This window comes from Heterodontus francisci, chromosome 11, assembly GCF_036365525.1.
Source record: "Heterodontus francisci isolate sHetFra1 chromosome 11, sHetFra1.hap1, whole genome shotgun sequence".
Lineage (NCBI taxonomy): Eukaryota > Metazoa > Chordata > Chondrichthyes > Heterodontiformes > Heterodontidae > Heterodontus > Heterodontus francisci.
In genome coordinates, this window is record NC_090381.1 from 110,342,678 (window position 1) to 110,361,345 (window position 18,668).

Sequence of the window (18,668 nt, forward strand, 5' to 3'; positions counted from 1 at the left end):
AGGGAAAAACATTTTCTAGTCACCCCCACAAATCTGAAAAGGACAAAGGGTGGGAAAGTGATAGGAGTTCAAGCAGTTCCGGGAGAGAAAGAAAAGCAGGACACACAGTGGGGCCTTCTCCAGCCAAAAAGGATGGTGCTGTGAGTCGGAGTGAGACCCAGAGAACTAGTGTGCTTCCATTGTAATAAGGCAGGTCATCTGAGAGCTGACTGCTGGAAACTACGGGGAAAGCCTATAGGGTTAATCAGGACACACCCACCCAGTGAAGGAGAAGGGACCCTGATGGAAAGTACAGCTGAACAAAGTGTGGCTTTAACTGCAGCGATAGTAAGACCCAGAAACCGTACTGCTGTGAGCGGAGGAAAATTTAATAGGATTCTTGAAGGTTATCAGGATTTTCTGTCTAAAGGGATAGTAACCCCTCGGGTGGGGCAAGCAAGCCCATAGTAATCCTAAGGGATACAGGGGCCATAAGATCCCTTTTACTAGGAAAAGGCTTACGCTTTCCCCGAGAGAGTGCAATAAGTGCCAGAATGGTGATTAAAGGTATTGGAGGGTAGTGGACGCTTATACTTTTACAACGGGTGCACTTGGAGTTCGGCCTAGTTTCGGGACCAGTGTCCCGGATTGTCCCTAGTTTACCTGCTGACGGGGTTAACCTGCTCCTGAGCGGGGGCGAAGGTGGTAGCTTCCCTAACAGTGATAGAGAGACTGATGAGAGATGGTCCCCTGCAGTTCCGCTGAATGTGTAGTGAATCGGGCCATGACAAACCAGCTCCCTCAGAGGAGACTGAATTGACACTTTGGACGGATGACCATGAGGTCTGTCTGTCTGAAACTTTCTTTGGAAAGGTAGAGGACCCAGGGAAAGGACTGAATTGATCTTCCCTAGCTGCGGCTCAGCGAACTGACCCAGTAGTGAGAGAGTTAGTACAATCTGCCCAGACTGAAATTGAAAGAAAGGAAGTCCCTGATTGCTACTGTTTAAAGAATAAGGTACTGATGAGGAAGTGGAGTTTTCCTCACAGACCTGAGGACAAAGAGTGGACAGAGGTTCACCACTTAGTGCTGTCACAGAGGTACCGGACGGAAATAATAAGAATGGCTCATGAGATTACATTGGCTGTACATGTCGGTACACCAAAAACCAAAACCCACAGTTTGACCGGCCAAAATTCCACAAAGATGTGGTAGAGTACTGTAGGAGTTGCCACATATGTCAGGCTGAGGGGAAACCCCAACCTGAAATCTGCACCCCTAATTCCTGTATTGGCTTTTGGGAAATCCTCCAGCAGAGGGCTAGTGAATTGTAAGGGACCCCTGCTGAGAATAAAAGAGGACAGACAGGCACAGCGCTGGCAAAAAGTTAGAGAGGAAAGGGGATAAAAGGATATGGATAAATGAAAGGAGTTCCAGCAGAATTCTCGAATGAAAATCCATATTGTCTGTTCCGCCATCCCCGAAATTTTGGAAAAATTAGACCCCGCATCCTCCTTTGTAAATGCAGACACCAGAAGCACCCCACCATAGTTGCTGACAACATTTACAGAAACCTTCAGGGATAACGAACGTCTTCAAGAGGGCAGAGAAACAGTGAGCGTGACGCCTCACCTGGTCGAATTGCCACAGGGGAGTGCAGTAGAATCTGTACAATCTGGAAAGTGGTGAGAGGGGAACCTGAGACCCTTTCCTCACCCGGTCGTAGCAACATAGAGAGAGACCAGGTGAGACCAGGACTAGGGGACATCAATATAAGATCGTCACTAATAAATCTAATCGTGAATTCAGGCTACAGCTTTTTTACCCAGAAAGTGGTTAGAATGTGGAAATCACTACCTTGACGAGTAGTTGAGGGAATAGTAGTTGATGCATTTAAGGGAAGCTAGATATGCACAGGAGAGAGATAGAAAGAGAGAGAGAGGGAGAAAGCAATAGAAGGTTAAGTTGATGCTGTTAGATGAATAATGGCGTGGGGAGGCTTGTGTGGAGCATAAACACTGGTGTAGACCTGTTGGGCTGAACGGCTTGTTTCTGTGCTGTAAACACTTTGTAATAAACTGTAATTAGAACGAGACGTAAAAGGAGGCTTTTGACAAATGTTAAGGTCAGAATATAGTAGAGTACCAAGCAGATTCTAGAAAGTGAAGAGATCTAAACATTGGAATACGAGGGACAGAGAAAGAGAGAGAGAATTGACTAGCTGCTAACGTAAACGGCAATCAAAAATGTCATTCATAAATATATAAATAGCACAAGGGAGTCAATGGAGGGGTGGATTAATGACCAAAATGGAGCTATTCTTCTGATGTACATGGCTGAGGCACTAGATGAGTACTTTGCATCTATCTTTACTAAGGAAGAGAATGTTGCCAATGTAGCAGTAAAGGAGCAATATTGAATAGGATAAAAATAGATAAAGAGGAGGTTGACAGTTTAAGGTTCGCAGCTCTTAAAGCGGAAAAGTCAGCCAGTTTGGATCGGAAGCATTCTAGGTAACTGACGGAAGTAATGATGGAAGTTGCAGAAGTGCGAAGCACAATATTCTAATCCTCCTTAACACTTGGTTGGTGCCAGAGGATTGAACATATTACATGCTTATTTTAAAAATTGGAGTGTTATAAATCCTGATTCTAAAAGTCAGGCAGTTTAATGTCCGTGGTACAGAAATATGTAGAGACAACAACTGGGGAAAAATGCATCAGCCTTTCGAAAAGTATAGACTAAATGAAAGTCTGCAAATATTTGTTTAAATTATATAGTGTTTGGCTGAATTCATTAAGCTCTTTGTTAAAGTAATTGAGATGTTTGATGAGGGAAGTGCAGTTGATGTTGGGTATAGGCATTTGACAGAGAACTATTCGTAAAATGAGAGCCCTTGGGATTAGAGGGACAATGGCAGTCTATATACAAAATTGACTAAGGGCTATAAAATAGAAACTTGTGGAGGACCATTGTGTTTCAGGATAGAGAGAAATATACAGTCGTGTTTCCCAAGGGTCGGTATAGGGAACACTGCACCTTTTGATATGCGTTAATAACTTGTACTTGGGCATACAGGGAATAATTTCGAAGTTTGCTGATTTCGCCAATCTCAGAAATCTGAGGAGGCTAGTATTAGACTTCAGCACGACAGCAATAGACTCGTGAAATGGAAACATGGCAGATGAAACTTAACACAGAGAAACATGAAGTGATGCACTATTGTAGGAAGAATGACGAGAGGTAATATAAACTAAATTATACAAGTTTAAAGGTGGTGCAGCAAAAGAGAGAGCTAGGGATATACGTGGGTTAAAGTGGCTGGAAGATTTTGAAAGGCATATCGGAAACTTAGCTTTACAGATAGAGTGTCCAGGAATTTAGTTCTTCTTATTAAAGAGTTAACTTGTTGATTTAAAGACACCTGGTTTGGATAGCCTAATTTCTGGGTTAATAGATGATACAATTTGGCTGGGTCTTTCTTTAACTTGGGAAGTCTTAAATGATATGTCATCCAATCTGTGGAGCGACAGGATTGAATTAACAGTGCGTTGGTCCCACAGCAATCAGAATCGTATATTTTGACTGGGGGCTTTGACACTAGCGGTCAGTCAAAACACTGATCAGCTCAATAACACCTTCCCATGTTGTTCCCTTATCTCTTGATTCGCTTAGTATCCAAAACTCTATCGATCTCTGTCTTAACCATACTCAACGACTGATTATCCACAGCTTCCTGGGATAGAAAATTCCAACGAGGAGATTACTGCATTTAGACAGCATTTAATATTTATTGTAGAAATCTATCACTGGGGACCACATAGTGAAGTGTATCATAATTTAGTAAGGATTTAATAAGTATTTATTTATTTTATATCAATTAACTAATTAGTGATAGAAATGACAGTTAGAGGGATGAAGTGCTTCACCTGTGAGATGTGGGAGGTCCGTGACGCTTCCAGCGTTCCAGGCGACTACATCTGCAGGAAGTGTACCCAGTTGCAGCTCCTCACAGACTGCATGGATCGGTTGGAGCGGCAACTGGATGCACTTCGGAGCATGCAGGTGGCGGCATGCGTCATACACAGGAGTTTTAGAGAAGTGGTTACACCCAAAGTGCAGTCAGATAGATGGGTGACCGCTAGAAGGGGCAGGCAGTCAGTGCAGGAATCCCCTGTGGCTATCCCCCTCTCTAACAAGTATACCGTTTTGGATACTGTTGGGGGGGGGGGGATGGCCTATCAGGGGAAAATAGCAGCAGCCAGAGCAGTGGCACCACGGTTGGCACTGTTGTTCAGCAGGGAGGGACAAAGAGCAGAAGAGCAATAGTTATAGGGGACTCAATAGTCAGGGGCACAGATAGGCGCTTCTGTGGACGTGAAAGAGACTCCAGGAAGGTATGTTGCCTCCCTGGTGCCAGGGTCAAGGATGTCTCTGAACGGACAGAGGGCATTCTGAAGGGGGAGGGTGGTTGTGGTGCACATCGGTACCAAAGACATAGGCAGGAAGAGTGATGAGTTCCTGCAGGGGGAGTTTAGGGAGTTAGGTAGTAAGTTAAAAAACAGGACCTCTAGGGTTGTAAATCTCTGGATTACGCCCTGTGCCACGGGCCAGTGAGGCTAGAAATAGGAAGATAGTGCAGCTAAACACATGGCTGAGCAGCTGGTGTAGAAGGGAGGGTTTCAGATATCTGGACCATTGGGCTCTCTGCAGGGACAGATGGGACCTGTACAAGAAGGACGGGTTTCATCGAAACTGGAAGGGCACTAATATCCTGGCTGCAAGGTTTGCTAGCGTCACTCGGGAGGGTTTAAACTAATGTGGCAGGGGGGTCGGAAACAGAGCAGTAGGACAGCTAGTGAAGTAACTGAGGAGGACATAGTAAATAAGGCCAGTAGGACTAAGAGGAAGAGCAGGCAGAGCGATGTTGCTGAGCACAGCGGGACTAGTGTTCTGAAGTGCATTTGTTTCAATGCGAGAAGTATAAGAGGTAAGGCAGATGAACTTAGAGCTTGGATGAGTACTTGGAAATATGATGTCATTTCTATTACAGAGACTTGGTTGAGGGAAGGACAGGATTGGCAGCTAAATGTTCCCGGCTTTAGAAGCTTCAGGCGGGATAGAGGGGGATGCAAAAGGGGTGGGGGAGTAGCATTACTGGTTAAGGAGAATATATCACAGCTGTACTGCGGGAGGACACCTCAGAGGGGTCATGCAGCGAGGCAATATGGTTGGAGCTCAGGAATAGGAAGGGTGCAGTCACTATGTTGGGGGTTTACTACAGGCCTCCCAACAGCCAGCGGCAGGTAGAGGAGCAGATATGTAGACAGAGTTTGGAAAGATGTAAAGGTATCAGGGTGGTAGTGGTGGGTGATTTTAACTTCCCCAATATTGACTGGGACTCACTTAGTGCTAGGGGCTTGGATGGGGCAGATTTTGTGAGGAACATCCAGGAGGGCTTCTTGAAACAGTATGTAGATAGTCCAAGTAGGGATGGGGCCATTCTGGACCTGGTATTGGGGAATGAACCTGGCCAGGTGGTCGAAGTTTCAGTGGGGGAGCATTTCGGGAGCAGTGACAATAATTCCATAACTTTTAAGTTACTTGTGGATCAGGATAAGAGTAGTCCTCGGGTGAAGGTGCTAAATTGGGGGAAGGCTAATTATAACAATATTAGGCAGGAACTGAAGAATTTACACAGGGGGCGGCTGTTTGAGGGTAAATCAACATCTGACATGTGGGAGTCTTTCAAACATCAGCTGATTAGAATCCAGGACAGCATGTTCCTGTGAGGAAGAAAGACAAGTTTGGCAAGTTTCGGGAAGCTTGGATAACACGGGATATTGTGAACCTAGTCAAAAAGAAAAAGAAAGCATTTGTAAGGGCTGGAAGGCTAGGAACAGATGAAGCACTTGAGGAATATAAAGACAGTAGGAAGGAACTTAAGCAAGGAACTAGGAGGGCTAAAAGGGGTCATGAAAAGTCATTGGCAAACAGGATTAAGGAAAATCCCAAGGCTTTATATACATATATAAAGAGCAAGAGGGTAACCAGGGAAAGGGTTTGCCCACTCAAGGACAGAGATGGGAATCTATGCGTGGAGCCAGAGGAAATGGGCGAGGTGCTAAATGAGTACTTTGCATCAATATTCACCAAGGAGAAGGACTTGGTGGATGATGAGCCTAAGGAAGGGAGTGCAGATAGTCTCAGTCACCTCATTATCGTAAAGGAGGAGGTGTTGGGTAGATAAGTCCCCAGGGCCTGATGGGATCGACCCCAGAATACTGAGGGAGGCAAGGGAAGAAATTGCTGGGGCCTTGACAGAAATCTTTGCATCCTCATTGGCTACAGGTGAGGTCCCAGAGGACTGGAGAATAGCCAATGTTGTTCCTTTGTTTAAGAAGGGTGGCAAGGATAATCCAGGAAATTATAGGCCGGTGAGCTTTACGTCAGTAGTTGGGAAACAATTCAAGAGGATTCTTCGGGACAGGATTCACTCCCATTTGGAAACAAACGAACTTATTAGCTAGAGACAGCATGGTTTTGTGAAGGGGGGTCGTGTCTTACTAACTTGATTGAGTATTTTGAGGAAGTGATGAAGATGATTGATGAGGGAAGGGCGGTGGATGTTGTCTATATGGACTTTAGTAAAGCCTTTGACAAGGTCTCTCATGGCATAGTGGTGCAAAAGATGAAGTTACACGGGATCAGAGGTGAGCTGGCAAGATGGATACAGAACTGGCTCTGTCATAGAAGACAGAGGGTAGCAGTGGATGGGTGTTTTTCTGAATGGAGGGATGTGACTAGTGGTGTTCCGCAGGGATCAGTGCTGGGACCTTTGCTGTTTGTAGTATATATAAATGATTTGGAGGAAAATGTAGCTGGTCTGATTAGTAAGTTTGTGGACGACACAAAGGTTGGTGGAGTTGCGGATAATGATGAGGATTGTCAGAGGATACAGCAGGATATAGATCGGTTGGAGATTTGGGCAGAGAAATGGCAGATGGAGTTTAATCCGGACAAATGTGAGGCAATGCATTTTGGAAGGTCTAATGCAGGTGGGAAGTATACAGTAAATGGCAGAACCCTTAGGAGTATTGACTGGCAGAGAGATCTGGGCGGACATGTCCACAGGTCACTGAAAGTGGCACTGCAGTTGGATAAGGTAGTCAAGAAGGCATACGGCATGCTTGCCTTCATTGGTCGGGGCATAGAGTATAAAAATTGGCAAGTCATGTTGCAGCTGTACAGAACCTTAGTTAGGCCACACTTAGAATATTGCCTGCAATTCTGGTCGCCACACTACCAGAAGGACTTGGAGGCTTTGGAGAGAGTACAGAGGAGGTTTACCAGGATGTTGCCTGGTCTGGAGGGCATTAGCTATGAGGAGAGGTTGGAAAAACTCGGATTGTTTTCACTGGAACGACGGAGGTGGAGGGCTACATGATAGAGGTTTACAAAATTATGAGGGGCATGGACAGAGTGGATTGTCAGAAGCTTTTTCCCAGGGTGGAAGAGTCAGTTACTAGGGGACATAGGTTTAAGGTGCAAGGGGCAAAGTTTAGAGGGTATGTGCGAGGCACGTTTTTAACATAGAGGGAGGTGAGTGCCTTGAACTTGCTGCCAGGGGAGGTGGTGGATGCAGATACGATAGCGGCATTTAAGAGACATCTTGACAAATATATGAATAGAAAGGGAATAGAGGGATATGGGCCCCGGAAGTGCAGAAGGTGTTAGTTTCGGCAGGCATCAAGATCGGCGCAGGCTTGGAGGGCCGAATGGCCTGTTCCTGTGTTGGACTGTTCTTTGTCCTTTGGTCACAGCCCCTTGAATGAAGATATTTCTCCTCATCTCATTCCTAAATGGCTCACTGCTTATTCTTATACTATTCCCTCTAGTACTAGAATCTCCACCCAATGGGAATCCTCCTCCCAACTTCCAACTTGTTAAGCACCTCAATCATTTTACATGCTTCAGTGAGATGACCCCTCATTCTTCTAAAAACTGGGAGATATAGGCCTTGTTTACTCAATTCCCCTTATAGAACACTCCTCTCATCCCAGGAATTGGCATAGAGATCCTACACAGCAAGGGGGAGACGGTGGCATAGTGGTAATGTTACTGAACTCGTAATCTTGCGGCCAGGCAATGCTGTGGGGGCACAAGTTCAAATGCCACCATGGCAGTTAGTGGAATTTAAATTCAATTCACTCACTCAATTAATTCATAAAACAATCTGGAAATATAAGCTAGTCTCAGTAATGGTGCCATGAATTGATTGTCCTTTCGGGGAGGATATCTGCTGTCCTTACTTGGTCTGGTCTACGTATGACTCCAGACCACAGCAATGTGGTTGACTCTTAACTGCCCTCTGAAATCACCGGGAAAACCACTCAGTTATCAAGGGCAATTAAGGATGGACAAAAAATGCTGCCCTTGCCAGCGACGCCCCTCATCCCATGAAAGAATAAAAAGCAAAATGAGCTGACATGTTAATCATGCAGTGATCACTTAGAAAATGAGACAGGGGACGTATTTCGCAGTCACAAAGGCATTGGTATTAATTTGGGATACTGATTAATTTCCCAAAGGCAGCCTCAATTACAAATCGTAAAAAGGCTGCCTATTGAGATTATCTTTTTCGACATTTTAAACCCAATGCTCGAGCAATTCACGTTTCTTTCCTGCATAAAGAACATAAACAATATCCTTATCGTATTGCAAGGCAATCAATAAGAGTTAGCTTCACTATAGCGATGTTTCAGCTTATTTTGCGAATGATACTGGTGGTACCGTATGCATGGGGGTCAGAAGAGCTAACGTGCAAACTTCTGGAAAGATTCCATCTATCTAACATATCGAAGGATGGGGATGTTGTGCTTGGAGGGTTATTTACTATGCACTGGGACAGGTTTGAGCAGTTCAAGTTATTTCGAGAACCACCAGAAGAAACCAAATGTGGAAGGTCAGTTCATTTCTTATATGAACGCTCTTAGTTTCGATGAAGTTTTAAATGGAAACTCTGTTCACAGATATGCTCTTATGTGTCGTCTATTGTGAGTGACATTTGTGACATTTGTTTATTTACATTGTACTCAGGTTCAGGTTGTCAACTACTTTGAATTGCTACGTTGTTTAAAATTTACAATGATTGCAGACTCTCTAAAAAGAAGTTTGTACTGCACAAGGTAGAAACTAAAACTAGGTGCTATTAATACAACATGCTCACGAATGAATCCAATAAAAATCCAGGAGAAAAATATCTAGAGAATGGATAGAATGTGGATCTCGCTGTTCTTTTCTTTGCAAACATTGTAAGATATTATGGCATTCTCTAAATAACAACTGTGTTTGCCCCCTCAGTTTTAATTTAAGGGCGTTTCGCCTTGTACAGGCCATGCTTTATGCAATAGAGGAAATAAACAAGCGTGAGACAGTTCTCCCGAACATTACTTTGGGCTACAGACTTTACGATGACTGCGCATCCGCAAAGATTGCAACAAAAGTCGCTCTGGCTCTCGTTAATGGGCAGGAAGAAGCATATATGGGTCGAGTCTGCAACGGGCCTCTCAATGTCGCTGGTATTGTTGGTTGCGATGGATCCTCAGAATCTATAGCAGTGGCAAGAATAATCGGTCTATTTAAAATACCAATGGTGAGATTCGGTGAAATTACTGCAGTCACTATCAAACAATTTGAACAAATACTTAATTACTAGATGTATACCTAGGAGTATATTTAAAGTACAGACCAGGTTCAGACCAATTTCGTCTCGAAATATGCTTATTTCACCTACATGCAAATGATCTCCTGAATTATTCCCCGTTTGATTGATTACAGGTTAGTTACTTTTCCACCTGTATATGTCTCAGTAATCGGAACGAATATCCGACTTTTCATAGAACAATACCAAGTGACTACCATCAATCCAAGGCTTTGGTTCAACTTGTTAAGAGGTTTGGATGGACTTGGATTGGCGCCATTAACAGCAACAATGACTATGGCAGATCGGGAATTAAAGCATTTATTGAAGCTGCCGTGAGTTTCGGCATTTGCATTGCCTTCTCCGAATCGTTTTCTAGAACCGATCCTGTAGAAAAAATTACGAAAATTGTGCAAGTGATAAAAGCGTCAACTACAAAAGTCGTGGTGGCTTTTGCATCATCGGGGGAAATGCGCGTTTTATTTGATGAGATTTTTCGGCAGAACCTCACTGGCATACAATGGATAGGAAGCGAAGCTTGGATTACAGCAGATATTGCTCCAGATAAAAGATCAAGTTTCCTTACTGGGGCAATCGGAACTGCAGTGCGTGCCGTAGATGTTCCAGGACTGCGGGACTTCCTACTCAGGGTTCATCCTTCTATGTTTCCTGGTGATAATTTGGTAAGGGAGTTTTGGGAAACGACGTTCGGATGCTCTCTAATATTGGATAACACTACAAGGCGAGTAAGATCATCTCATCTCCCTCAATGTACTGGAAATGAAACTTTGTATGAAATACAGAACGCCTACACTGAAACTCTGGACGGAAGTTCCTACAATGTGTATAAAGCAGTTTATACCTTCGCACAGGCACTGCACAACATGCTTACATGTGAAAATGGCAAAGGACCGTTTATAAATAATACATGTGCGTATGTTTTGGACTTTCAACCGTGGCAGGTAGGTCATATACCGGACTTAATTTCATACACTTTAATTTCAAAATAAATCTGTGAATGAAAAAACTGTGAAGTAATGTTTTGGAAATATTGATTGATTAATGTATGAAAAGTATCTTTGGTTACATGAAAGGTTCATGAGGAAATTTGTTGCATTGTTTTCTGAAGCTTCTGCATTACATGAAGTCCGTACACTTCACAACGAAAACTGGTGAGGAGGTGCATTTTGATATTAATGGCAATCCAGTAGCCGGGTACGACGTTGTAAATTGGCAAAAGAATACAAACGGTGACATTGAAGTGAAGATGGTTGGACATTATAATGGGTCAGCACCTCCGGGGAAAGAACTCATGTTGAATCCGAAGGAAGTTATCTGGAGCGGTGGTGGCCAGGAGGTATGTCTGCCAATTGAAAATTAGCGCAATTTTACTGCATATCATAATTATTCACGTCTAATCATCGTACTTGCCAATACCATTTTAACCAGATAAAAATAAAGGCTATGAATAGTAACCACCCCACAAAACTGATAGCTAGGCCGAGTTTACAGTGGCTGGCAAAGGGCTTCGGAGTTTACTAATTCAATATGTTTTGACTGGAAAATTGCCAGATTCTGCCAGACGTAATTCAGTCGATCCCACTGGGCTAAGACCTATGGGATCTGGTGGAACGCAATGGAGAAAGATATCTGGCGGGTGTAAAACCACTGTTGCACCGGACCCATCAGTTTTCCAATTGGCACGTTAGCTGAAATTGCACTCGGGCTAGGGCGGATGTATTAATCTTTCCAAGTCTCATTTGATAACATTTCAAAGGAGAATGTAATTGGAACTATTGAGATGCATTATAGGAAAACATAAACTGGTACTATGGTGGAAACAAGGTTGAAATTTAAACAACAGAGTAGAAGTAATTGGATGTTTCTGTCCTTAATTGCAAGATATAGTTCGCTGCGTGTTCCAGAGATGTGTGCCTTTTTATCCAGTTGCATAGAGGCCACTGTTCCAATCTGAGGCGCTGCTTATTACATCATCCCACACCCCTCAAACCCGACCCCCCCCCCCCCACCCCACCTTTAGTGGATAAGAAAATCTCAGACCGGTGGGACCAGATGCCCTAAGCCATAAAGCAGCATCAACATTTTATTGCCAGCATTAAATCTATGAGTATGACAGCCTCGGAAGATTTTCGGAAATGCAAGATGACAGATTCGGGTCTTGGACAAATATGTGTAAGATAGAACTTAAAAAGAAAACTCAAGCTAAATCGTCATTAATATCCCAGTATTCAGCTCTTCGTGGCGTATCTGGAGCTGTACAACCAAATAATTATTTTTGAAGTGTGATACCTGTTGTTTAGCAAATATTTGGCAGACAGCAGTATCTCCCAAACAATACTGCAGAGAAAACACCAGTTAATCTCTTTCCGATTATATTGATTGCGTGACAAATGTTCGAAAGCGGCTAGGGAGATCTCCCTTGATCTTCACAAAGTGATAGGATTTAAGTCGGTAAAACGTTGCACTTAAATATGAAGATCCTGGAATAGAATATGCACATTAACCTTAATTGTATAGATGTAATTTGTCGATGAAGACACAGATACGAATAAATGCATTTGCAGTATACCTATCAACAGCACAACGTAGATATTCTATCGTTTCTTTCATTGAAGATCCCCCATGCAGTGTGTTCCAAAAGTTGTTCTCCTGGAACAAGAAAGACGGCGAGAAAAGGACAACCTGTTTGTTGCTTTGACTGCACTCCCTGTGCGGATGGGGAAATTAGTAATACTACAGGTGAGTCGAAATATAGATTTTACTTTAATATGCATGTTTCAGCAAGTGTCTTCAGTGATATCAGAAATGAATTTATCACTTACATTATTTTCTTCTTTTATCTTAGATTCCATAGACTGCATCAAATGTCCTTTCCTTTACTGGTCCAATGATCGGAAAGATCAATGTATACCAAAGAAAATAGAATATCTGGCTTTTACAGAAATCCTGGGAATTGTTCTGGTGACTCTTGCTTTGATTGGAGTGTGCATGGCTATCAATATAACTGTTCTTTTCTTCAGATACCGAGAAACACCTCTCGTTAAAGCTAACAATTCCGAGCTGAGCTTCCTCCTTCTTTTAACATTAATATGCTGTTTTTCATGTGCAGTTACATTCATTGGCGAACCCACTGACTGGTCTTGTATGTTACGACACACAGCGTTCGGGGTTTCGTTTGCCCTTTGTATTTCCTGCGTTTTAGTTAAAACCATCCCAGTACTGATGGCATTTAAGGCCACGCATCCCAGCAGTAACAGGATGAAATGGTTTGGTCAAAAACAGCAGCGTCTAAGTGTTTTCCTACTAACAGTCGTTCAGGGTTTAATATGTGCCCTTTGGTTGATCATTGCGCCGCCATTTTCCGTGAGGAACACAAACTATTACAGGGAAATTATTATTTTAGAATGCAATGAGGGTTCTTCGGCAGCTTTCTATTCTATATCAGGCTATATCGCTTTGTTATCATGCGTATGTTTTGTCTTGGCTTTTCTCGCCCGGAAACTGCCAGATAATTTCAACGAAGCTAAATGTATCACTTTCAGCATGCTGATCTTTTGTGCTGTTTGGATAACTTTTATTCCAGCTTCTTTGAGCTCTCCTGGGAAATACACTGTAGCGGTGGAAGTGTTTGCGATTCTGGCCTCCAGTTTCGGATTGCTGCTTTGCATTTTCGTTCCAAAATGTTACATTATCATGATAACTCCGGAGAAAAATACAAGGAAGAATCTGATGGGTAAAGTGTTTGAAAAGCGGCTTAAAGAACTGTAAGACTTGTTGGAATGACTATTTACTGACACAATTAGCTCATATTATACAAATCCATTAATTTATCAAGCTCAAATGTATGTTTTCATGTGATTCCTCTGTTCTATCTCTGTTTTGTGATGGAAACATCAAGCTTAATGTATGAAATTAAGATTCAACATATAATTAATATACTTATCTTAGTCTTACTATGTTAATTATTAATTCTCTTGCCCCTTTATTCATTTCTCATCTACACATTTAACATTCAGACTACATTATTGACACTGAGTCACAGGCTTAGACGATCTCAGGTTCTGAACTTGGTGTTAGTGAATATCAAAACAAGCGTTATGCTCCCAGGTCTTGCTGCAATTATGCAGGACCTTTGTGACGTCACACCTGGACTATTGTGTGCAGTTTTGGTCTCCTTATCTGAGGAAGGTTGTTCTTGCTATAGAGGGTGTGCAGCCAAGGTTTACCAGACTGATTCCTGGGATGGTGTGACTGACGTATGAGGAGAGATTGAGTCGGTTATGATTATATTCCCTGGAGTTCAGAAGAGTGAGGGTGGATCTCATAGTAACCAATCAAATTCTAACAGGACTTGACAGGGTAGATGCAGGAAGAATGTTCCCGATGGTGGGGGAGTCCAGAACCAGGGGCCATAGTCTAAGGATACGGGTAAACCTTTATGGACTGAGATGAGGAGACATTTCTTCACCCAGAGAGTGGTGAGCCTGTGGAATTCGCAACTACAGAAAGCAGTTAAGGCCAAAACATTGCATGTTTTCAAGAAGGAGTTATATATAGCTCTTGGGGTGAAAGGGATCAAAGGATATGGGGCAAAAGTGGGAACAGGTTACTGAGTTGGATGATCAGCCGTGATCATAATGAATGGCTGATGTCGAATGGCCGAATGGCCTACTCCTGATCCAGTTTTCTATGTTTCTATGGGTCCAGTCAGGGTAAAATAGTTGAGGGTGAGATGATTATGATTTCCTGCATGAGTGTTCAATGCTGGAAATGATCGGTGCATGATCAGTTGCGGGGAAAGCCATTCCATTTCCATAATATTTACAGCAGGCCATTTGACCAAACAGGTCTTTGCACCCCACGGGCCTCCTCACATCCCTCTTCATTTAATTCCATCAACATACCTTTCTAATTGTTTATCCCTCATGCTTTTATGTAATTTCCCACTAAATGCATCTATACTATTCGCGTCAACTACTCCATGTGATATCGAGTTCCAAATTCTAACGACTCTCTGGTTTGGAATATTCTGCCGAACTCCCTATTGGGTTTATAAATGACTTTTATCATTCGTATCTTACAACATTGGCTGCTAGTTCTGGTCTCTTTCGCATATTATTCTCTACGTTTACACTGTCAAATCCTTTTGTAATGTTTAGGACCTCTCTCAAATCATCCTCTTTTCTGGAGGAAAGAGCCTGAGACTATTCATTTTTTCTTATAAGCTTTAACCTGTCAGTTTGTGTACCATTGCAGCAAATCTTTATTTTTTTACCTTCAGCATATAGTAAAAAGCAAATGACTATTGACTTTGGATTCTGGAAAACCGGAAAACGCAAAGAACAGACATGTCAATCTCATAAAAGAGGGTGTGGAGGTGGTGGTGGTGGTTTGGTGGGGGGGGGGGGGCGGGGGTGTGGTGGTGGTGTGGTGGGGAAGATTCCAAACACTGATACAGTAAAAGACTGCTAAGACTTGAACAGAATTAGAAAGATGAGGTTTGTGGAGGAAAAAGACCAACAGCTTCACTGGACATCACCTTATTCACGGAAGCCCAGGTTTGAAGTGCTCAGAAGAAGTGAGCAAAGAGGACATTGACTTTGAGAATGACTAGCAGATCCAACCCGTTGCAAATTAGCCGGGTTTGGGAACTTCAAAGACATTTCTTCAATGAGGACACTGTGCAATGTACAAATATGTTGTGGGGCTTTCAAGTGTTTTAATAAGTTAAAGGGAAATACCTTTCATATATTTTTAATACAATTTAGTGCACTAGCTACTTATAAATTAGAGTTTAGTTAATGTTGATTTTTAGTTTAGTTGTTATAGTAAACGCCTTCAAACATGACCTCTTGTTGTTTCTTGTTTTTATTTCAGATTTACAGCATCTTCAGTATTTTGCTTTTATTTTATCTCTTGTTGTGTACTCCTTTAACTTGGTCTCGGGAGTTCATATCTCTTGTTTTAATGTTAATGGCCTCACTGATTTCGGAACAAATTGTGGGAGGGTGTGGGATATGAATTCAGAGGCTGTAAACTGAGTTTGCTGGAATTTTCCAGATCAAAGCAAACAATGTTTTACAATTACTTTGGCTGGGTTCAGTGGGAAATCAACATGAGTACCATTAATGTACAAGAATCTGTTAAGGGAGAAGATTTGACTGTCAGTATACTGCAGCACTTGATAGAGATCGATTTCATCATGATATCAGCATTCAAAAGATTAGATTAAGCCCAGGAGCCAGGAAAGCAGAGATAACCCAAGAACTGGGTTCTTGCTCGAAGTTAGTAAAAGAAGAGAATGTTTCCACTTATGTTCAACTGGAACTAGCCAAAATCGCGTTACAGAAGCTTTGATTGGAAAGAGTAAAGGAAAGCAATGAATGGGTAAAATAAAGACAGGCAAAAGAAAAAGAGAAATAAAAAACGTAGAGAAAGAGACAGACAATTACAATTTGGCATGAGAAAACTTGAAATCGGAAGAAAACGGAAAGAAGAATATAAATAAAGAGAACAAGAAATGAAAAAAAGACATTTGTCTACGATGTGAGAATAGAAAAGCTCAAAGTCAGTGCACATGCATCAGAGGCAAAAATTGAGGATGACACAGATGAAACTTCTCATAGTATTGATTTAGCAAGGAATATTTGCTTAGTGCCGAAATTCAGCGAGGAAGAAGTTGAAATGTATATTATGTCCTTTGAAAATATTGTTAGGAAGTTTCACTGGCTGAAAGAATGATGGACAAATTTATTGCAAAGTGTGCTAGAGGGAAAAGTGTTAGTGGTTATGATTAGATTAGATATACAGCACTGAAACAGGCCCTTTGGCCCACCAAGTCTGTGCCGAACATCAACCACCCATGTATACTAATCCTCCACTAATCCCATATTCCTACCAAACATCCCCACCTGTCCCTATATTTCCCTACCACCTACCTATACTAGTGACAATTTATAATGGCCAATTTACCTATCAACCTGCAAGTCTTTTTTGGCTTGTGGGAGGAAACCGGAGCTCCCGGAGAAAACCCACGCTGACACAGGGAGTACTTGTAAACTCCACACAGGCATTACCCGGAATCGAACACGGATCCCTGGAGCTGTGAGGCTGCGGTGCTAACCACTGTGCCGCCCTGTTATATTCAACACTTTTGGATCGAAAGTCAAGCGACTATAAAATGGTTAAAACCTCACTTCTCAATGCTTAAGAGTTGGTATCAGAGGTTTACAGTCAAAAGTTCAGCAACTTGGAAAGGAAACAGGGCCAGGCATGAGGGCGGCACAGTGGCGCAGTGGTTAGCACCGCAGCCTCACAGCTCCAGGGACCAGGGTTCGATTCCGGGTACTGCCTGTGTGGAGTTTGCAAGTTCTCCCTGTGTCTGCGTGGGTTTTCTCTGGGTGCTCCGGTTTCCTCCCGCAAGCCAAAAGACTTGCAGGTTGATAGGTAAATTGGCCATTATAAATTGTCACTAGTATAGGTAGGTGGTAGGGGAATATAGGGACAGGTGGGGATGTTTGGTAGGAATATGGGATTAGTGTAGGATTAGTATAAATGGGTGGTTGATGTTCGGCACAGACTCGGTGGGCCGAAGGGCCTGTTTCAGTGCTGTATCTCTAATCATATATGGAATTTGCTGCAGAGAAGGAAACAGTGTTTGAGTGGTGGTATAGGTAAATGAAGATCGAGCAAGATTTGGTGACCATTAGGGCAGTAATCCCAATGGAAGAATTTAAAAATAGTATATGATCAGGACTAAGGTCCTAAATGGAGGAACAAAAAAATGGAGAAATAAGGGATGCTGCAGCAATGGTGAATTGGCCCACAAAAGCAATAGTTGCAGGCTCTAGTTTGGGAACGTTTGGAGAGTTTGGAGAGATAAGAAGGTTGATAATGAGAAAATATTTGGTTTTCGAGAAAGAAAGGGTAAAGGAGACAATCCTTGCAGTAGTAAGAAAGGTAGTCAGAAGACCTGAGTTAAGTCAAAAGGACCAACATGTTATTTTTATAATAAAAGAGGGCATATAGAAAGAATGCGAGAAATTAAAAGGCAAATCAGTAGCAGTGGAAGGTTTACCAAAAACCTGTCACGAACAGGATATCCCAACAGGTGATGCAGCTGATAAGCCAGTGGCTTTATTGAATTTGTGATCAGATGTGTTCTCCCCGGTGTGCTGATGGATCAAAACAGGTCCCTGAAAATTATAGAAGTTTTGTGTTCAGGATTATTAGGTGATGCAGACAAGCCGACTGTGCTGCTTAGAGATACAGGGTCAACCCAGTCTCTAATGGCAGAAATAGATATAACTTTTCTCTCAGGTAGAGCAGTAAATGTGGAAGTCATAGTGCGGGCCATTGAGGGTGGTTATTTCTCTGCTCCATTGTAAAAGGTTAATTTGTAATGTGATTTAGTCACTCGTCCAGTAACACTGGGAATCGTCTCTGATTTGTATATTGAAGGGATGGATTTGTTGCTAGGAAATTACTTAGCTGGGATTAAGTTATTGGCGTTTATAGTAGTTTTGGAAAAGTGAGATGAGGTCGCTGAAATTGAAGTTTTGCAGGATGAATTTCCAGGAATATTTCTGGATTGTGTAGTGACTAGACCCAAGGCTCATAGGAGTAAATAAGATGAGAAAGGCTCAGTAGTTATAAAGGACATGCCAGATCTCTGTCTGAAACCTTTTTCAGGAATTTGAGTAGCGAGGTTGCATTGTTTATCACATCGTCTTTGACTGGGGTACAACAGACAAGCCCCAGGTTTGAAGACAGAGGCTGAGAAAATCCCTGAGTGTTATTATTATTTGGTGCAGTGGTAATGTCACTGGGCTAGTAATCCAGAGGCCTAGGCTAAAGCTCAGGGACATAGATTCGAATCCCACCACAACAGATGGTGAATTTGAATTCAATTAATAAATCTAGAATTAAAAGCTAGTCTAATGGTGACCATGAAACCATTATCGAT

The 18,668-nt window shown here is 42.5% G+C and overlaps 1 protein-coding gene across 1 annotated transcript; it reads left to right on the forward strand.

The window, feature by feature from the left end:
• Nucleotides 1–9,376: 9,376 nt before the first annotated feature.
• LOC137375081 (extracellular calcium-sensing receptor-like) lies at nt 9,377–13,471 on the forward strand. The gene is made up of 5 exons (XM_068041709.1): nt 9,377–9,634; nt 9,820–10,644; nt 10,812–11,039; nt 12,319–12,442; nt 12,549–13,471. Exons 1-5 carry the CDS (start codon nt 9,377–9,379, stop codon nt 13,469–13,471), a joined length of 2,358 nt encoding a protein of 785 aa, XP_067897810.1.
• Nucleotides 13,472–18,668: the final 5,197 nt, after the last annotated feature.

Coding starts and splice junctions, on each gene's coding strand:
- LOC137375081 (XM_068041709.1), top strand. CDS start 9,377: ATGCTTTATGCAATAGAGGAAATAAACAAGCGTGAGACAGTTCTCCCG. Junction 11,040..12,318: donor GGAGCGGTGGTGGCCAGGAG/GTATGTCTGCCA, acceptor CTTTCATTGAAG/ATCCCCCATGCAGTGTGTTC. Junction 12,443..12,548: donor GGAAATTAGTAATACTACAG/GTGAGTCGAAAT, acceptor CTTTTATCTTAG/ATTCCATAGACTGCATCAAA.